The following is a 20,506-nucleotide window of genomic DNA, read 5'->3' on the forward strand; positions in this document are numbered from 1 at the left end:
TATGTACTGTTTACATAATAAGTAGGTGTTTGGGATAGATGAATCAACATGCTACAACACTGATTGACTCCAACATGCACACGTTTGCTCTATTGCAATCTTGCAAAGAATGCTTACATATGACATGTCGTGAGTCACAAGAACTAAGTAATATCAGAACAGAAAAGTGGAAAAAAAGTTGTTGGGTATTTTACGCCTCCACCCTTAGAATGTAGCCAGTGAGTTTAGAATATAAACCTGACAAAATTTCACACTATATTATCTTCATGTACTCACTTATTTTGTGTCCCCACTAATGTTTAACATGTCATAGGATGCTGTTTGGAAAAAATACTAGTTAAAAGTATGACCTAGGTATGAGTAAAAGAAACAGTTCAAGATAATTTAATTATACCAATTGGGTATGACTACTAGGGCATTTAATTCTTGGCATAAGATTCTACACAGAATTATCTAATGCTTAAATTATTTTCTGCGTGTATTGATTTATAACCATTATAGTCATGGTATCAGCCTTTCTTTTTAAATTATTGTGCCTGTGATTGTGTCTGTGTACTGTATATACACTTGAGGAACATAGAGAACAGAGATGCATGTGAAGACCAAAGGAGGCCATCAGGTGACCTGCCTCAGCACTCTCCACCTTATTCCCCTGAAACAGGATCTCTCTTGAAACTGGAGCTAGATTGGCCATCAGTAAGTCCCAGCAACTGTCCTGTCTCCCACTCCCATGGTACATGGATTAAGGGTAAATGAATGACCACATCTTGCTTTTTATATGACTGATGGGATTTGAACTCGGGTCCTGGTGCTTGTGTAGGAAGTGTTCTTGTTTGCTGAGCTAACTGCTCAGCTCCTTTGAGTAATCTTTTCTAATCCATTTTTCAACGGCTATGCCAAGGGTTGTTATTATAAAGAAAAAAAAAAACAGCACCGTCAGGAATAGGACTATAATGCTATGATAGTGTTTTGCCTAGCACCCTCAAAGCCCATCACTCAATTTTCAGCATTGAAAAAAAAAAACAAAACTGATATTTTATACAGACAGAATCTCTGGTAGAAATGCCTTTAATTTCCTTCCCAGATTATAGAAGTCACTGACACACAAACTTCCATTCTATTTCAAATACAAGACACAGAAGTACAGGCCAGGGCAAAGTGTGATGCATAAAGAAACAGACAGTTGGTCTTTATTTCACTAAGACAGACAAAACTCCATTCATTCATTTCCCCACGAAAGCCAGCCAGAAGTTGCCTACATCTACTCATTCTGCAACAGACACAGACAGCATCAGGTACAGAACTTTGACTTATTTTCTTCCCAATAAAACTTGGTAGCGATCTACAAAGTCTAATAGATGGCTAAACATGTACAGCATGTTTCTGAACTCCAAGCAATACAAAGTGCTGTGGTTCTAGCATAGTGTGTGAGGCAAATAACAGACACCATGAAAAAGTCCCAGATGCTGAGTCCTAGAAATTTAACTGCTATCGTAGACCTTTAAATGACTTGCAATTTGTCCTTTATCTTCTGCCATGCATACAGTTTACCAGTTGTTTTCAGTACATGAAATCCAATTAGCCTAATGTCATCAGTACTGAAGTCCAGCATGACATTCTGTGGGTTAATACAATTATCGCAGCTTGGAAATACTGTTATCAGAGGCCCGGTAATTGCTGTGGAGGGATCTCCTAGGCTTTGCAAGATGGTAAGCCGTGTCACTGGCCCTACTCTGTAGATAGCAGAAGCATCTTCCACTCTCTAGTAGCTGTAATCAAAAACATCTGTTTGCATGGTTAATTGTCTACAACAGAATGTGCCCCCTCCTGCATGTGTTTGCAGTGACTGACAGCTGTTCAGCGTTACTTTGTTCTGAGTTTGCACTGGACAAACATGGGGCAAAGAGTGATGATGTTTCAGCAATCATTCCTAAATCTTGCAAATCATTGACGGTGTTGCAGAGTTACTCATTCTCTGAAGTAAATAGAGTCAGGATGTAAAAGTCAGAATGTTTCTTTTCCTCCGTTAGCATCTCCAAAATGAAAAGGTGTCAGAACCCTCTGGGATGAATTTGAGAGACTAGACACATCCTATAATCCTAGTTTGCCTCCCATATTGAGGACCCTGAGTCCATGAACCCATTTAGGCTTCAAATGTTATAAAATAGTAAGAATCTCTATTATATAAAAGACTCAGAATTTTTTTTTTTAATCAGAATTACATTTTTCCCCTACTTAGATACACAGTGCATTTGCCTGAAATCTATCTGGGAAGTTGGGCCAACTTCACTTCTGAAGGTTAACATTATTTTGTATCTAAGATCAGAAAGGGCAGACAGAGCCAGGGCATTTAGCGCAATAAACATTCCGAAGATCTGTGAATTAATTTTTGAAAAGAAATGTTCATGCTAGAATATGTTTTTAAATGAAACTTTATAAGAAAAAGTGTTCTGCGCTATTCTATTTATTAAACATTTATAAAGCCATGCTTACTCTAACCCCAGAAAAAGATAACCCATTATGACTTCTGCACAGCTGTAAGACTGACCCAGAAATAATGGAAATAGTACAAAATTAAACCCTAATAATTTATAAATTCATATAACCTAAGTATTATAGTAATGTTTTAAGAATTGGTAGAAATGCAAAAATATGAGAATGTCAGAATGTGATCAGAGAGACAAAAACGCAATTATAAACTGTCAGAATACATGGAGAATGTAGCAATAAACAAGACCAGTTTGTTCTTGGGCCCAGCGAACTCACCAAATGCAAGGTTGTTAACCTTTAGCAGATGGAACACTCTAGAGCCTTTTCTCTATCAGGAATTCAGTTCTGTCCAAGAACAAACACCAGTAGCCATAAAGGCCAGAAAGTGCAAACCATACCCCTATTCCTTCCCCCAGAATGCTTTTATTTGCAGGAGTTGACCGAAACAAAACACCCATTTTTAAAAATGTGTTGCTAGGTCCCTTTCTTAACACAGTAACAGTGTTAAGCAACTGTAACAGACAGAATAGATCTAAGGCTACAAATATTTACTACCCTGAAGTTTATAGAAAATGTTGGCTGGCACCTCTTACACTACATCATGGCTGTTCAAGCACTGTGTCTCTTTTTCTCTGCAGTGCCTGTATGTGTGCCTGTATGTATGAAAAGTAACTTTGTTTTCCTTTTTGTTGTAGAAAGATTAAAACAAACAAAATGGACAGGACTAAAGAGAAAGTATGCAGCTGGCTGTATTGTTTATTATCCAAAATTTATTTGCGTTCCCCTAGGAAAACGACTAAACTTCATTTCCCTGTTGACATTAGGGCTAGCATACTCAGCACTTAGCATGTCAAACGCTTGACACAGTAAAAGGCGTGGGTGAGCTAAGTCACTTTCTGGCAATTGCTTTGAAAACCAGAAGCTAACCGGTCATTTCCTGCATTCTACAATTTACAGAATGTAAATGAAAAAAAGTTACTCAACAACGTCAGCCTTCAGATAAAGGTGGCTAGAGTTTAACTGTAGCTCACTAATGAAAACCACTCGCAATGAATGTGAAACAGGAATGATTAGTGAAGCCACACTGATTTGGGCTTTGTTGCTAATATATAAGACTGTTGATTGCAGGTCCCTCCTTCAGGGATACCACAAAAACCTTCAAAGATTTACATTTTTGTCAATGTGATACAAATGCTGGGGATAAATGCAATGATAAAGCAGACACAGAGCATTTCTTCTCTGAGGACAGCGTATACACATTTTCACCTAATCCCCCTTTTTCTTTTCTTCTTCTTCTTCTTCTTCTTCTTCTTCTTCTTCTTCTTCTTCTTCTTCTTCTTCTTTTTAGTTTTTCGAGACAGAGTTTCTCTGTGTAGCCTTGGCTGTCCTGGATTCACTTTGTAGACCAGGCTGGCCTCGAACACATAGTGATCTGCCTGCCTCTGCCTCCCAAGTGCTGGGATTAAAAGCCTGCTCCACCATGCCTGGCCCTTCTTTGCTTCTTCTAAGGGAGGGAAAACGAAGCCTGCCTGGCAAGTCAGGACTTTCTGCATAGTCCAGCGGGAATGAGGTCAGCACACTCTTCTCTTGTGTCAGTATAGACGCTCTTGTCTCTCAGAGAGCATGGTGTCGCTGGTATTCTAAGTACGTCTAGAACATCCACTCAACAAGTAGCCTCTTTCCTTGTTAGTAAAGACCAACAGGGATCGTGGACTTCTTTACCTGATGATAGCAGAAGACCATTAACACCCTCCTCAGATGCATCAGAGTCTTTAAAAAGCCAGAAGCTAAGCAGGAATTGGTAGGCGGGTGTGCAAGATGACATCCACAAGTTTCAGGCCACTCTACTATACAAAGAGAGCTCCAGGCTAGGCAAGGCTAAATAGACACCTTTACACATACACACACACACATACAGAGAGAGAGAGAGAGAGAGAGAGAGAGAGAGAGAGAGAGAGAGAGAGAGAGAGAGAGAGAGAGAGAGAGAGAGAGAGAGAGAGAGAGAGAGAGAGAGAGAGACAGAGACAGAGACAGAGACAGAGAGACAGAGACACAACAACAAAGAGAGACAGATTTTCAGTACTAAAAATCAAAGGGTTTCATGACAGACTCTAAAGGACAACAAAAAGAATGGGCAAGTGAAGAATCCTTGTTTGCACTCCCACCAGCAATGGAGGAGTGCTCCCCTTTCTCAGCGTCCTCACCAGCATGTCCTGTCACTTGAATGTTTGATATTAGCCATCCAGATAGGTGTAAGATGGAATCTCAGATGGATTTTGATTTGTGTTTTCCTGATGACTAGGGATGTTGAGCATTTCATTAAGTGTTTCTCAGGCATTCAATATTCCTCTGTTGAGAATTCTCTGTGTAGCTTTGTACCCCATTTTTTAATTGGGATATTTGGCTTGGTAGTGTTTAGTTTCTTGAGTTCTTTGTATATTTGGGATATTAGCCCTTTGTCAGATGTAGAGTTGATGAAGATCTTCTCCCAGTCTGTAGGCTGTTGCTTTGTTCTCTTGACTGTCTCCTTTGCCTTGCAGCTTTTCAGTTTCATGTAGTCCCACTTCGTTATACAGTTTCAGGTTTCTGTTCAGGCAGCAAAGTGTCTCTGTCATTTTTTTTTCTTTCATTTTGGAAGCTGCTAACCTGCATTTCTGGTTCACTCAAGTAATTAAGTTTCATTCTTTCTCAAGTCTCTGATGGGGTTGAAGAGCAGACAGCTTAATCTTACAATTAACCTTAGCTATTTAGGGGTTAAGATGATTTTAGGTCTAGATAGATGTTTTAAGTTGACAGAGGTGAAATATGATAGATATTGATTCTCATTTAGAATTTTGGAATCACCAAGATAGGAAGGACGGTTTCTACAAGTCTGCCAAATACAACCAGCCAAAACACGATGAATGACATTTATATGATCCCTGATTGTTTCATGGTTCTTATTGCTATATGTACTTTTTTATTTACATGTAATAACATAAATGTATATGCCAAAAATAAAATAAAATCTTTAGAAGTGAAAAAATAAAGAATAATCACTTATTACACATAAATTGGAAATTTTAGGTGAAAGGAACGGGTTCCACAAAAAGTACAAGATGAAGGTGACATTTGAATATTCCTGTAACTACTAGGAAAGTTAATATTTGAAAGAAAGGACTAAAAAAGTTGAAAAATTCTCAAGTGGAAATCTGAATTACCATATGGTCTCCCTTAGTGCTTCTAACACACACACACTAAAGAATTCAAGTCAATTTTAGAAATTAGTAGGCAGCGGCAAGTGGATCAGCATAAATTTGGGGCCAGCTGAGCTTATACCAAAAGCAAATCTAGATAATTTCTTCCAAAACTGTGACAGCATTTTCAGATTTATTTAATGAACTCAATGATCCTCTGATATCAAAACAAATAGATGGAAAATAAAGAAAAATAAGTATCTCTTATGAATAGAAATTTAAAAGTTTCTGACAAAAATATTACTAAATAGAACTCAGAAATATATCACACAAATTACAAAAAATTACCAAGTACAATTTGCCCTGGAATGCAAGGTTGGCTCAACATTCAAAAGGTACACAAATATTCAAAATATGTAAATATTTGATATTTTAAAATATATAATAGCATACTATTTATTCAAAAATATATAAAAAGTATAATCTACTATAGTAAGGCTTTAACAGAGAAATACTTCACAAACTTCAACAATCACCACTGAATAAACTGATTGTTGCACAGCCATGTGGAACCACCCTAGCCTTGGTAAACAACATTTACAAAAACCTGCAGCATTGGTAGAAGATTGAAAAAAATTTCCCCTAAAATAAAAATATTAATTTTACCATTTTCTTTAAATAATAGGGTCTCTCTGCATAGCCTTTGGTACCTTTATACTCACTATATAACTCGTGCTAGCCTCAAACTCGAGGTAATTCTCCTGCCTCACTCGTGAATGATGGCAATGCAGATATGAACCACTACATCTTTCCTTAGTCTTACTCAGTTCAATCAGGATATTCTATCCAGTTTAGCCACACAGGAATAGACTATTTATGACAGAAGGAATATTTTAGAAAGACACCAAACTGTCAGCATTTCAGATGACACAATCATCTTCATAGAAAACAACAGAGTCCAAAAATTAAGTTCAATAGATAATGAATATATCAATTAATTCACAATGTACAAGATAAAATATAAAGTTTGTTATGGTTCTACTTATTAAAAACCAACGCAGACCTGGAAATTTAAGGTACAATACTACTTAAATAATCCCTACAAAGGATCAAAAAAATATTTCTGTGTAAGTCTAAAAAAAAAAAAACCCTGCATACTGCTTTCACCCTGAAGTACAAGACGCTGATGGCAAGCTATTTTAATGATTGACTTAGTTTGCTCTCTATTGCTATGATAAAGAAACCACAACCAAAACCAACTGGACAGGGCAAGTGGGATTAGTTCACTGTACAGTTTCCTATCCTCTATGAAAGGAACTGTAGGAAGGCACTCAAGGCAAGACCCTAGAGACAGGAACTGAACAGAGGCCATGGAGGAGGACTCCTTACTATTTTGATTTTCATGGCTGACTCTCTTAGCTTCTTGATGGCACCTGGACCATTTTCTGAGGTGCAGTGCCACATACAGTAGGCTGGGCCTTTCAACATGAATCAAGAAAAAGGCCCCCACAGACTTGCCTTCAAGACTATCTGGTGGAGGTACCTTCTCAATTGAAATGCCTTCTCCCCCACTCAAAAATGAAAACTTTAAACACCAAAAAAACCAGAATATTCTAGAAGACCTCACATGGCCACAGATCAGTAGAATCAATACTATAAAACGGCTATATTAACAAAACCAATCTACAGATTCAACCAAATCCTCCTCAAAATTCTTTTAACCATTGTCACAGAAACAGAAAAATCAGTTTCAAAATTCATACAGAAGCACAAAAAACTCTGAATAGTGTGGGAAGTATTGTAAACATTGTCACAGGTAAAAACAGTCTTGTCAGGCTTTGCCCTTGACACACCACAGATACTCCCTGAGATTAACCTTGAGATAGCCTGGGTGGAGCCATTCTGGGCCTGGAATTCAGGAAGCAGACCAAGGAGACTCTACCTAGATTATTGTGTTTCTAATCAACCCTCGATAGGAGGAGGAGACTGGCCCTTACCTGAGAGGCAGACAGACAGAGAAGACAAGAGGGGCAGCAGGTTCAGACCAAGCTTGAGCTCAAGTGGATCAGGAAAAGGATCAGCTAAAAGGCCCCAGACCAGCGCAAAGGCCAGAGACACCTAGGGTCCAGTCCCATGGAACGGATACCAGAAGGTTCACTCTTGTTTCCCCTTAGCCTTCCCTCTTGTGTAAGATAGTTGGGTTGTATAATAAAGTTCAATTGTTAAAAAGCAGAGCCAACAGAATAACCAAAGTCAAACTGAGCAACATAACAAAGTCAGAGGTATCACTGCTATTGATTTCGAGTTATGAGACAGTGTCAAGAGAACAAAAACAGCAACTTTGGGGCACTTACATGGACACATGAACAGAACAAAAAACCCAGAAACAAATGCACCCAACCACAGCCAGTTGATTTTTAACAAAATTGCCAAAAACATACAGTGGATGATGCTTTTCCATAAACTGTGCAGGGAAATTTGGATAACCACATGCTAAGGAATGAAATTAGACCCTTATCTCTCAGCCTGCACAAGGAATGTGTTCGAAAGTGGAGGGGGAAAAAAAAATACAGCAGCTTTGAAACCACCTTAAGAAAACAAGAAAAACACTTTAAGGTGTAGGTGTAGACATGGATTGCCAGAAAAGGATTCTGAGAACTTACACATGGCAATGCAGGAATTTGAAAAATCTTCTGCACAGCAAAAGACATGATTAACAGAGTCTGAAAATAGTCTACAGAACGGGAGAAAATCCTTGTCACAGCTGACAAATGATGGGCTTTTAGACTATATGTACTCAAAAGATAAACACAGAACTCTAATAATCCAGCCAATAAATGAGCTATTGAAACAGCTGTTGCTCAATAGACAAAAACACACACTTAAAGTTGTTCAACAACCTTATGCACCAAGAAAATACAAATTAAAGCTACATTGAGAGTCCATCTTTCCGCATACACAATGCCTAACCACCAAGATAAGAAATGACAAAGAGCTGGTAAAGGGTGAAGAGAAAGACGGTGCTTATGTAGTGCTAGTGGGAATGTCGTACTAAAGTCAGGGCAAAGTACCTCACAAAACTAGAAACAGCACTACAATATGACCCAGTTATACCACTCTTGGACACATGCCCAAAGCATTCTGGATCAATGCACCACAGTCAATAATACGTATCCATGCGTGGATGTTGCAGTATTGTTTGTAAGAGCCAAGTTGTAGAATCAGGTGCAAGTGTTTTGTCAACAGATGAGTGGAGAAAGAAAATGCAGAACAGACGTGCACAGTGGGAGATTTTTCATTTGGTTACACTTATTTGCATTTGCATATCTATGTGGGTAGAGGCATGGCACAACGCGTAAATATAAGTCAGAGAACAACCTGTGGAGTCAGTTATTTCTATTTGTGTGGCTTTGAGGGGTGGAGCTTAGGGCATCACTCTTGGGGGCAAGCACCTTTAGCTGCTGAAGCAGGTCACCATCCCAGAGGGGGAATTTATTCAGCCAGAACCAAGCATTAACTAAATCCTTTCTTAGCCAGGGCCATAAAATGCAAGAAAAGCATAATAAAGTGGGGTTGATTAAATAAATTACCTGTAAATTAAGTAATATAAAAGTATTCTATAGCTCCACCTCTATTAATAGCAAAGATAACATAAAAGTAAAATATTTTTAGCCGGGCGTGGTGATGCACACCTTTAATCCCAGCAGAGGCTGGTGGATTGCTATGAGTTCGAGGCCAGCCTGGTCTACAAAGTGAGTCCAGGACAACCAAGGCTACACAGAGAAACCGTGTCTTGAAAAACCAAAAACCAAAAAACAAAAACAAAAAAACCCAAACAAACAAACAACAAAAAAAGTAAAACATGTTTATATTTATAGGTTCAGCCACTTGTTTTACTAAACTGGAACTTAAATACATATGTGTAGCTATGTACTTGAACGTGGCATAATAACAAATGTTACTGAAGAGTGTGCAGGAGTGAGGACAATACATTGACCTGGGATCGTTTATATACAAGTACATTTTAAAAGACTAAACAATGTTAAAACGTGGGTAAATCCACATACTGTTATCCTAATATATACTTTCTTTTTCATTCTATTTTTATCGTTTATCTTTTCCTGGAAGTCTTAGAAAAATCTCATTACTATGCTTAAAATCAGAGAATGAAAATATTTAAAATCAGAGAAGGTGTCTACTAAAAAGTAAAATTCATTTGTGTTATAGATGGATCCATTTATCTGAGCTACACTAGGTAATTTTCCTCTTATGTCTCCAACATGAAACCTTGGAGACCTAGCTTATCTTTGCAAATGTGCTGCTTTCAAATCATTTGGCTACTTTTGGCAAGACATCAAGACAAAGTTGCTTCTATTGAACTGCAAACACAATCCACGGAACAGTTTTTACTTATATTGCATTGTAACTGCCATTGCCAATAATAAAATACACACAGCCATTTAATGACCGTGAACTTGATCATAACTCTATGCTGCTGTTTAGGCATCACGGAACCTTCCATCAGGCACAGCCTTAACTATGAGGTTATTTTCACAAAAGCTTCTAGTGAAGGTAAACGGGACCGTAGACCTGTCAGGTAGTGCACAAACAGGACGTCTGCTTAACTCTCGGCTGTGCAATTGCATCTAATGTGCAAGAGGAGGAGGAGGAGGAGAAAAGCGCATTAAGGCTGGTTTTGATCAATTTGTGCACTCTTAAGGAACATGACTACAAAAGTAGAATTTCCTCTTTTTTTTTTTTTTTTTTTTTTTTTTTTTTGCCACAAACCACATTTTAACCAATCTTTCTGAGGAAGCTAAAAAAACAAAACAAAACAAAAAAAAATTACTTCATTTTTACCTCCCAAACATTGTATCTGTGCAGACAGAACTATGCTACATCTCACATCAGACATCACTTAAGCATAACCTTGCATTGCACCACCCTTTAAACAACCTCAGTGAAATCAGTATTTCATCAAGTATTTATGACAAAATCAAAAGCAGTTTCAAAAAGTCCACAGTATTTTAAATTCGCTTCTCTTTTTAGCTTCCTTTTTTACACTGTAAAATTTCTTATCTGAAACATTACTAATAAAGTCTTTATGGATGAAAAATTTTGCTCAAATTACTAAATTCAACATACATTCACACATGCACGCGCGCACACACACATACACACACACACACACACAGAAATGTACAACTTTGGCAAATATGATCTACAAAGCCCAACAGACAGACGACTCAGTGGTGACAAGTGAGCACTATCTGCACTTCCAGAGGTCCTGAAATCAATTCCCAGGAACCACATGGTGGCTCACACCCATCTATAAGGAGATCTGATGCCCACTTCCAGCATGCAGGTGTACATGCAAATAGAGCACTCATATACATAAAATAAATAAATAAATAAATCTTAAGAAGAAAGAAAGAAAGAAAGAAAACTTGACCAGAGTATAAGATAGAAGAGATGACAGAAACTGGAATTTAACTCTTATTATGCACATTTTCTTGGGGCATGTGATTTAAGTGAGCAGCTACTCGGGACAACCAACATCCTTTGTGCAAATTTTTCCCTACCCTATCCACATTAAAGCCTTAGAAATCTAATGCTCTTACAAGCAGAATTCTCTCAGTGAAGATTCTCTTCTTTGCGGGAAGGGAGGACAGAAAATAGCTGCATGACAATTGGCTGACACAGAAAAGAAAGCTTTCCTCTAATTACTTAAATACTTTTCATGTTACTTAAAATAATTTCGCGGAGTCTCTCAGAGAGATGCAGAAGTTCTTTGATAAGCAAAATTAAAATAATACTCATCCAAGATGCCCCTGAATAGAACCAGAATGTTACATTTTAAAATCATACTTGTATTACTGAATAGCTAAGATTACAGTTCACTAAGAAACATCAAAGGGCCTGTCATGGCTGTGCACACCTTTAATCCCAGTACTCAAGAGGTAGAAGCAGGCGTATCTCTGTGTGTCTCATGACAACCTGGGCTACAAAAGAGTTGCAAGACAGGCAGGGACACATCCAATATGGTGTCCTGCTGCGTGGTGGTGCACGCCTGTAATTACAGGGAAGGTGGAAAGACCAGAGTTCAAGATCAACCTCAGCTACATAGAGATAAAAAGTCAAAGCCAGCCTGGGGTTGACCTTCACACAAAATCCAGTGTGAAGACTGACTATAGATAACCAAAAGTGAAAAGGTAAGTTTCAAACAGTGTCAAATAATATTTATTTGGACATGTCTTATGGCACTTTTCTATTTTCAGATCAATAGGGTCAAAACTTAACCCCTAGAAGGATTTTTTTCTCTTACTCTTAAAAACTTTCTTTTCATCCAATAACAACAGCCAAAACTTCCCTGTGATAAATTCTATCATCTCCATTCAAAGTTACTTATCTTAATTCTTAATATCCCTATAAAATTTCCAGGTGAGAAAAATTATCCTTTCTCCCAAATCTGCTTTGCTTTTATAGGAAACAATAGGAAACCATGCTATTCCAAATTCCCCCTTTTTACCCCTGCTGACTCTCACGCTCCTTTTGTGTCATTCTCACACCTGTAGAAATTTTACATGCTACTCATATTTCATATTTTGTTTACATCTACTTACTAACTATATCACATTACTTTAATCTCCTCATAGCGATTAACTCATCCAAACTGATTTCTCTCAAGTTAGAACACATATACACACACACACACACACACACACACACACACACTCACACACACACACACACTCACACACACACTCACACACACACACTCACACACACACATACACACACTCACACACACACTCACACACACACACACACACACACACTCACACACACACACACACACACACCAAACAAAGCATGCGATTCTGTCAATTTCCTCAATGTTCATTTCAAATGAAACTACAGGGGTGACTTCTGTAAACAAAAACGTGCTTTCCAAGTTATTTTACATCAAGGGCTTTTGTGTTTATTTTTGTTTTGTGTTTGTGTTTATGTTTATTTTGTATTTTGTCTCCTGTATTCCAGGCTGCTCTATGAATTGCTATGGAACCTGAAGATGACCTTGAACTTCTGACCCTCTGGCCTCTGCCTCCCAGAGCTCAGATTAAGGAGGTGTGGCACCATGCCCAGTTTATGCTCTGCTGGGAACTGCTATAGCATTAGAAAAGCAGTTACTGCGTGGTCCCATGCCAGCTCCTTACCTTAAGTATCACATCCCTTATGACCACACTGAACTCAGGCTTCTAACTTAACTTACTGATGCTTTCAACCCATTTGTTTTCCTTTCGCCTCTTAAATCAACAGCTTTATTTTTCTTTTTTCTTTTTTTTTTTTTTTTAAAGATTTCTTTATTCGATATACAGTATTCTGCCTGCATGTTACACCTGCAGGCCAGAAGAGAGCACCAGATTTAATCATAGATGGCTGTGAACCATCATGTGGTTGCTGGGAATTGAACTCAGGACCTTCAGAAGAGCAGGCAGTGCTCTTAACCTCTGAGCCATCTCTCCAGCCCTTATTTTTCTATATTTCTCTGAGTTAGGCAAATCACTCAGATTTTCATTACAGGTTTCCATATTTGTGAATGTGAGTTAACTTACTTGAGCTAAATTGTTGTGATTTTTTTTTTTAACGCGATACTTGTAAATAGACTTATAACCGTCAACTGTCTGATTTGTCGGCTTATTATGCATTCTTCCCCAAGTAACAAATGAAATAAAATGTCTTACCATTGTCTTTTCAGGTCCTGGGATTATAGACATGTGGCGCTATGTGTAGCTCCTTCACTGCTGTTATCTTAGCTCTCTGTGGACTCCATGTCAACAATATTTATTACAGACATGGCACAGTAACATAAAGGCAAGCTAAATTTTCCTACTTCGGTGGCCTACTAACTCTAATCTACTAAAATTTCTACAGGAGCAGTAGGAATTGTGTGGAAGTTTGGAAAATACACAATAATGACCAAGTTTCTGCTCTTGCTTCAGTAATATCTGAACTTCAGTTCTGAACCAATTCTTTTGATACGCCACAAGCACCCTAATTTGTAGATGCTCCCCTTCGGGATATCAAGAGTTCGGCTTGACTGTATCTCAAGCTGTGCACTATGGGAAATGTACAGTGATGACTACTGAGATAGAGGTCAAAGTTCTGTCAGCGAGGCACTTATGTTTGGCTTTATAAAACCCGAGGCTTAAAAAACAAAACTCCTTTAAGAACAAGAAAGTTTGCCAGGCATGGTGACAGGCACCTTTAATCCCAGCACTCGGTGGCAGTTTTAAGACATCCAGAACTAAACAAACAAAAAAGAAAAAAATAAGAAAGTTCTTACACAAAGAACCACAGGAAACTAAAGAAATGAGCAGGGCGTGGTGGCGCACGCCTTTAATTCCAGCACTTGGGAGGCAGAGGCAGACGGATTGCTGTGGGTTCGAGGCCAGCCTGGACTACAAAGTAAGTCCAGGACAGTCAAGACTACACAGAGAGACCCTGTCTCGAAAAACCAAAAAAAAAAAAAAAGAAAGAAAAAAAGAAAAAAAGAAAAAAAGAAAAAAAAGAAAGAAAGAAAGTCAGTCGGGAGTAGAAGAGCAGCCTTCTCCAGGCAGAATACAACAGTTGGTTATCAAACACTAAATAGCCACTCTGAAAACATGCAACACATAACAATATACAGACTGAGAAGGTTATATTTAGGAATATATATATATGAATATATATGTACAAGCAATAACATTACTAGAAAAAGAGATTGAATTTAGAAGAGAGCAAGAAGGGGTATATGAGAGATTTTGGAAGGAGGAAAAGAAAAAATCTTATAATTCTATTATAATCTCAAAAATAAAAATTACATATATATGCTAATCTGCTCCCCAAAAAAGAAAGGCTCCTGGCTAACTGCAGCAGTAAGTGTCCAAACACAGCAAACACAAATGCATTTAACTCTATCACAGAATCAGTAGGATGTGTTCTTCTGAGGCTGATTGGCTTGACTGTTCTGTACTGTTTAGATTTCAAGGTGTAACAGCACAGCCTGTGCTGCAACGTGTGCTTGTTCCTAAAACTACCCCCAGTGAAATTATACAGTTGGTCTTATGCAATGTTGCCCAATGTCATATAAAAAATTCACAGAAGTATTCATTCCTTTGGCAGTATCTTATCCTATCCTACTTATTCTAAAATTTTCATACTTAATGCATCCTCTCCTCATCCATATGCTTGGGTTTTACATTTTTATGTCTAAATGAAATATTCTTATGCAATAAATGCAGTCCTAAGAACAAGCTCATGATGCAAACCTTTTCATTGAGAATGGTGTCTTATTCCTTACTAGTTTGCAATTGGGAAGTCTTGGGAAACATTATCATGCTAATATTGTTTTTTAAAGTTTACTTTTATTATATATATATATATATATACACACACACATATGTGTAGTATGTCTTGTCTGCAGGTGTGTATGTACATGATATGAATGCCTGATGCCCACGGAAGCTGGAAGATCCATCAGGATTGTAGTAATAGATGATTACTCTGTTAAGCCATTATGTGGGGGCTGGGAACTAAACCCAGGTCCTCTGCAAGAGGAACGGATGCCCTGAACTACTGAACCACCTGTCCAGCCTGCTTTAATATTATATTTACTATTAAGAGAAATATATTAAAATCTTCACTTTACAAAAAGAGCCTAAGGCTGGCAACATGGGTTAAGAGCAATGACTGCTCTATCAGAGGACCTGGGTTCCAGTCCTGGCACCAACATCTCAACTCACAACTGTCTGTATATCCAGTTCCAAGGGATTCAATAGACATGCATGCAGGCAAAACACCAATGTACATAAATAAAAAAAAGATGATTGTTTTTTAATTAACAAAAAAAAAAAAAAAAAAAAGAATGTTTGCACTGCAGCATCTCAATTTCTCCTTTCTCTCCAGACATAAAACTTTTTGTGTGTTAAGGTAAACTTCCACAATTCAAAAGCATGCACCTCTGGCTCTAGTGCAATCATTTTCCCATTAAAAATGATTGTTTGGAAGAAAAGGTTCATTAATTTTCCTCCCAAACCTCTGAATAATGAACTTTGTTTACTCAAGGTAATATGGTCTTCAGGTCACTTTGAAGCTGCAAGTCTAAACCAGAGCCAGAAGAGAATCTGGGCATCAATTCTGAGAAAATGCCCCGCTAGGGCAATTCACCTGTCATGTCTTAAACCAGGAATGCGCACATCCAGTACACAGAGCTGTAATCACTGCAAATAACAACAGCACAAAAGAAAATCTGCAAGTCTCAGAGTCCCCGGGAGCCCAACACCTGCAAATGTGATGTGCTCCTTTCTTTTTGGAAGGAGACTGTGCACAATAAGGGTACAGCGAATCAAAGAATCCCAAACCAAGAGAGCCATTGAAGTGGCAAATAACGTACAGTCTATCCCTGCAACTCCCAGTCTTACGCAATTCACACAAAGCATCAGAAGAGACCTTAGACCTGACCTTACTGCACACGTATCGACGAACCTGTTTCCATGGAACCATGTGGACTAATGCAAACAACAAAAACACAGCAGAGACTTACCTTCAAAAACGGATCCGATTTCATATCTTCCACTGAAAAAGTGTGGCAAGGAAAACACCAGTGCTCCCAGTCCTATCATGAAGGATGCAAACGCGAGCCAGCGAGGTTTGTGTCCCCTCTCACCAAAGAACGACACAAATAAAGACAACACGCAAAAGGAGATATCATAGCTTGATGATATCAAGCCAGTCAGCGAGCTCTTCATCTCATAGCGTTTCTCAATGGTGGAGATGCTAATATTCACTAGGCCATTTACTACAACACCTAGAAGAGAGCAAACGCATTGTTACAGCGTCACTGTACGTCCCATTAGCAATGAACAGCACTAGAGGTGTCCCACTGTTGCTTCCGCTATCTCTCACATGGGCCAGCTTAATAAGCCTCTCGAGCCCCAAATGTAGACAGTCCAAACATGTTTCCTCCAGACTCATTACACTTTTTATATTGTACAATGGCATGTTTTCAGGTGTTCAACAAAAGTGATGCTTAACCATGTACTAAATTATAGCAATTCACCTAAATTCGCTTTTCTCTAATTAAAAAGCAAAGACAGAACAAAAGTCCGACTGGTGAAGTCCTGTGAAAGCAGTTTCTACTCTCGAGAAAAAGTACAGCAAGGACAAGTGGCCACAGAAAATGGACGTTAGAGCAAGGCTCAATTGCCTCCTTAGCTTCAGACATAGTTATCTGCAACTACAGCTCACCCTGAGCTAGTTCAAGAAGAGGAAGTTGAGCTCTGCACTCTATTTTTCCTAACATTTTCACAAGTGCTAGAGCATTCTTTACCCACTTTGAGATATGGTACTTTGAAATCCCTTGGCTGACCTAGAGTCAATGACCCTACTGCCTTGGCTACTCAAGTGCTGGGTTTATAGGTTTGGGTACCATGTCCATCTTAGAGGTATCATTTGCAAGATTGAGGATTAATTATAAACAAAACCAAGCATCATTTTGACCACTAATGTTCTAAATCATATTCAAGGTGTAATATAAATGGAAAGGCCACATACAGTCCACCTGCCTGCTACAAGAGTACTAAAGGACTAAATAATAATATATCAGTAGGTATTATAAAGTAATAATATCCGAGTCAGTCTCTGCTCTCCATACAATTGTAGAGAATATGGTGTCCATTGCCTAGATCTAGATAGGGGTTCTAGGTTTACTGTATGCATTGTCCTTGGTTGGTACAGTAGTTTGAGCTGACCTGCCTGTGCCCAGATACGGCCTTAATGGTCTTCTTGTAGGTTTCCAGGACCCTCTGGATCCTTCAGTTTCCTCATTCTTCCTTACCTCTCTCACCTAGAGTCCCAGTAGGAAGTCCCAGTATCTATCTTAATCTCCAGCTAAGTGAAGACTTGCAGGGGACATCTCTGTTGGGCTAGTGTCCAATTATAAGTGAGTATATGCCATGTGTATCTTTCTGGGTCTGGGTTAACTCACTCAGGATGATCCTTTCTAGTTCCCCCCATTTGCCTGCAAATTTCAGGATTTCCTTGTTTTTAATAGCTGAGTAGTATTTCATAGTTTAAATATACCACAGTTTCTTTATCCATTCTTCGACTGAGGGACATCTAGGTTGTTTCCAGGTTCTGGTTATTACAAATAAGGCAGTTATGAACATGGTTGAGCATATATCCTTGTGTGGTGGAGGACATGAACTCTGGTGCCCCCTATTTGACTATTTTTCCTTGGTGGGGAGGCATGTTGACACTCAGAGGAAGAGGAAGCAGGCTACCAGGAAGAGACCTGATAGGCTGTGATCTTATAGTGGGGCACGAGGTCCCCTTCTGTCACAGACCTAGGGGAGAGGAATAGGATGGAGGAGAAAAGAAGGGGTAATAGGAAGATACAAGTGAGGGGATAACAATTGAGACATAATCTGAACAAATTACTTTAATAAAAAAATTAAGTAATAATAAAGTATAAAATATTTAATATATATTATGTAACATATATTATATATAAATTTATATTACATATAATGCACATATATAAAACAAAAATAAACAATAAATTAGTAATGATAATATAGTAATAAAATAGTTAAAGTAATAGATGTTAATAATGGCAAAGTGTCCAATGTTGTCTGACTTTAAGATGTCCTGTGCAAATATAAGTTAAATCCACAGCAACAGAAATGTGAAAATAAGCTAAAAGCTGAAAGTGATGAAAAGTTTTAGTTAAATGTGCTTTTGAGCTACTAAGAATCATTTTCATTATTAAGTAGGCTTACTATAACCATTTCATAATATCATCAATCCATACTGTTGCTTTATGAAGACTGCAACTGAAAATACATTTTAAGAAAATTGGTGTCACAACTTTCAACATCCTGTCCTAGAATTGTGTTTGTCTGAGTTTTTGTTTATTGCTTCTTTTTAGGACAGTAAACCAATTAGTAATTTGGAGATTGTAAAACGAAATGTGTGAAAAGAAATGATGTTTACATGGAACTAGTTACCTATTAACATGAAAAATTTCCCATCTAAACATCAACTTTCGAATATACCTGCAACACTGATTAAAACTTAGCTATGTTAGACATGGTGGCGAACTCCTTTAATTCCAGCACAGTGGAGGCAGAGGCAGGGGAATCTGTGAGTTCAGGGCCAGCCTTGTCTACAAAAAGAGTTCCAGGACAGACAGGCCTAACAGAGAAAACTTTTCTCAAAAAAAAAAAAACAAATAAAAAATCACTCACTAGAAATCACTGCTATTACGGCAAACCTCGCTTTTGCAAATACCTAGAAGACAGCACTTAGCCCCCGGAATCCCCAGTCCTATTCCACACACTTTCCAAGAGTGAATAGGCTCAGAAAAGACTGTGGACTAAGTTTTCTCCCCTTTGTGATGTGGGAAGACAGGAGCCTCCCTGGGAAGTTGACCACTAGAGAGACTCCCCAATGCTTTTGAGATGTTCTGTTAAATTCATTCCTTGAGGCTTTCTTTTTTTAACCTTCCTAATCAAGCATCTATTACTATATGTAAAAAGAACTTTTATTCTGCCTAACTCAATTGCTGCCTAGGCTTACTGTCTCCTTCTGCCAACCTAGGCCTAGAATGTTTTCAGCCTCTGAGATACACTGTTTCATAAACTTAACAAACTTACCCTTACTTTCTTTCTGAGCTCTGGGCTGGCTGGTTAAACTCAGCTGTTTTGGTTCAAACTCTTCTCCCAGCTGATTTACTTAATCTGCCTTCTCAACCAGAATTGCTTTGCTTAACCTTTAAACTAACTCAGCAGTCTGCTCTAATCTGGCTTCTTCTCATTTTCTGGCTCATTTCTGAGTGTTTTCTCTCTCTCTCTCTCTCTCTCTCTCTCTCTCTCTCTCTCTCTCTCTCTCTCTCTCTCTCTCTTCTTCTCCCTCCCTCTCCCTCTCTCTGTAATACTGCCTCTTAAGTAGCTCTGTTTTCCTCTCTTTCTCTTGTGAGAATTGGGCGTATCCTATTCTGTTAAATCTTCTCTGATTCATCACCTTTTCTGCCCACTCAATTAGATATCACTTTCAAACATGGGTGCTTCCTTCTACAAACTAACTTTACTTTTGCTTGGGATTAAAGGTATGTACTACCACACCTGGACCTAAGCTTTTCTTTACCTAATACTTGCTCTATAGCAGGCTGGCCTTGAACTCAGATCTGTTTGCCTCTGTCTCCTGGATTAAAGGCAAGTTTGTATTCCAGCAGCATCACACAGACCTAGAAGACCTTTGGATGTGATCTCCTGCTAGAACAGCCATGTTCTGAATTAACATTCCTCTACAAATATATAATGGAGACAGACTTCCCTAGCTAGATGCACAGCAAATACACTTTCAGGCATTTAAACCTAAACTTTGGCATAAAGTAATATATTGGGTAATTTTCTTCTCAGACTTTTCTTTCTTTATCCCCACCCCCACCCCCAGAACACACACACACACACACACACACACACACACACACACACACACACACATTGTTTTTTGGTTGGTTGGTTGGGATTTTGCTTTTTCAAAACAGGGTTTCTCTGTGTAGCCTTGGGTGTCCCGGACTTGCTTTGTAGAGTAGGCTGGCCTAGAACTCACAGAGATCCTCTTGCTTTTGCCTCCCTGAGTGTTGGGATTAAAGGTGTGGGGCAGCAAGCTCAGATTCAGACTATTTTTCTTAAACTAGAGTAAATGATGCTTTAAACTAAACTGGGCCCATGCTTTTCCTGAGACTATCAATTCTATTTGATAATAAAACAATGTTTTATGTAGAATATAAAGTG

The 20,506-nt window shown here is 38.4% G+C and overlaps 1 protein-coding gene across 1 annotated transcript in view; it reads right to left on the minus strand.

The window, feature by feature from the left end:
* LOC127196582 (solute carrier organic anion transporter family member 4C1) overlaps positions 1 to 20,506 on the minus strand; it is a 48,350-nt gene that overhangs the window by 25,892 nt on the left and 1,952 nt on the right. The window contains exon 2 of the mRNA XM_051154405.1: positions 16,252 to 16,515. Within this exon, the coding sequence (XP_051010362.1) occupies positions 16,252 to 16,515 (264 nt within the window). The remainder of the gene's footprint in view (positions 1 to 16,251; positions 16,516 to 20,506) is intronic.

This window comes from Acomys russatus, chromosome 12 (genome assembly GCF_903995435.1).
Source record: "Acomys russatus chromosome 12, mAcoRus1.1, whole genome shotgun sequence".
NCBI lineage: Eukaryota > Metazoa > Chordata > Mammalia > Rodentia > Muridae > Acomys > Acomys russatus.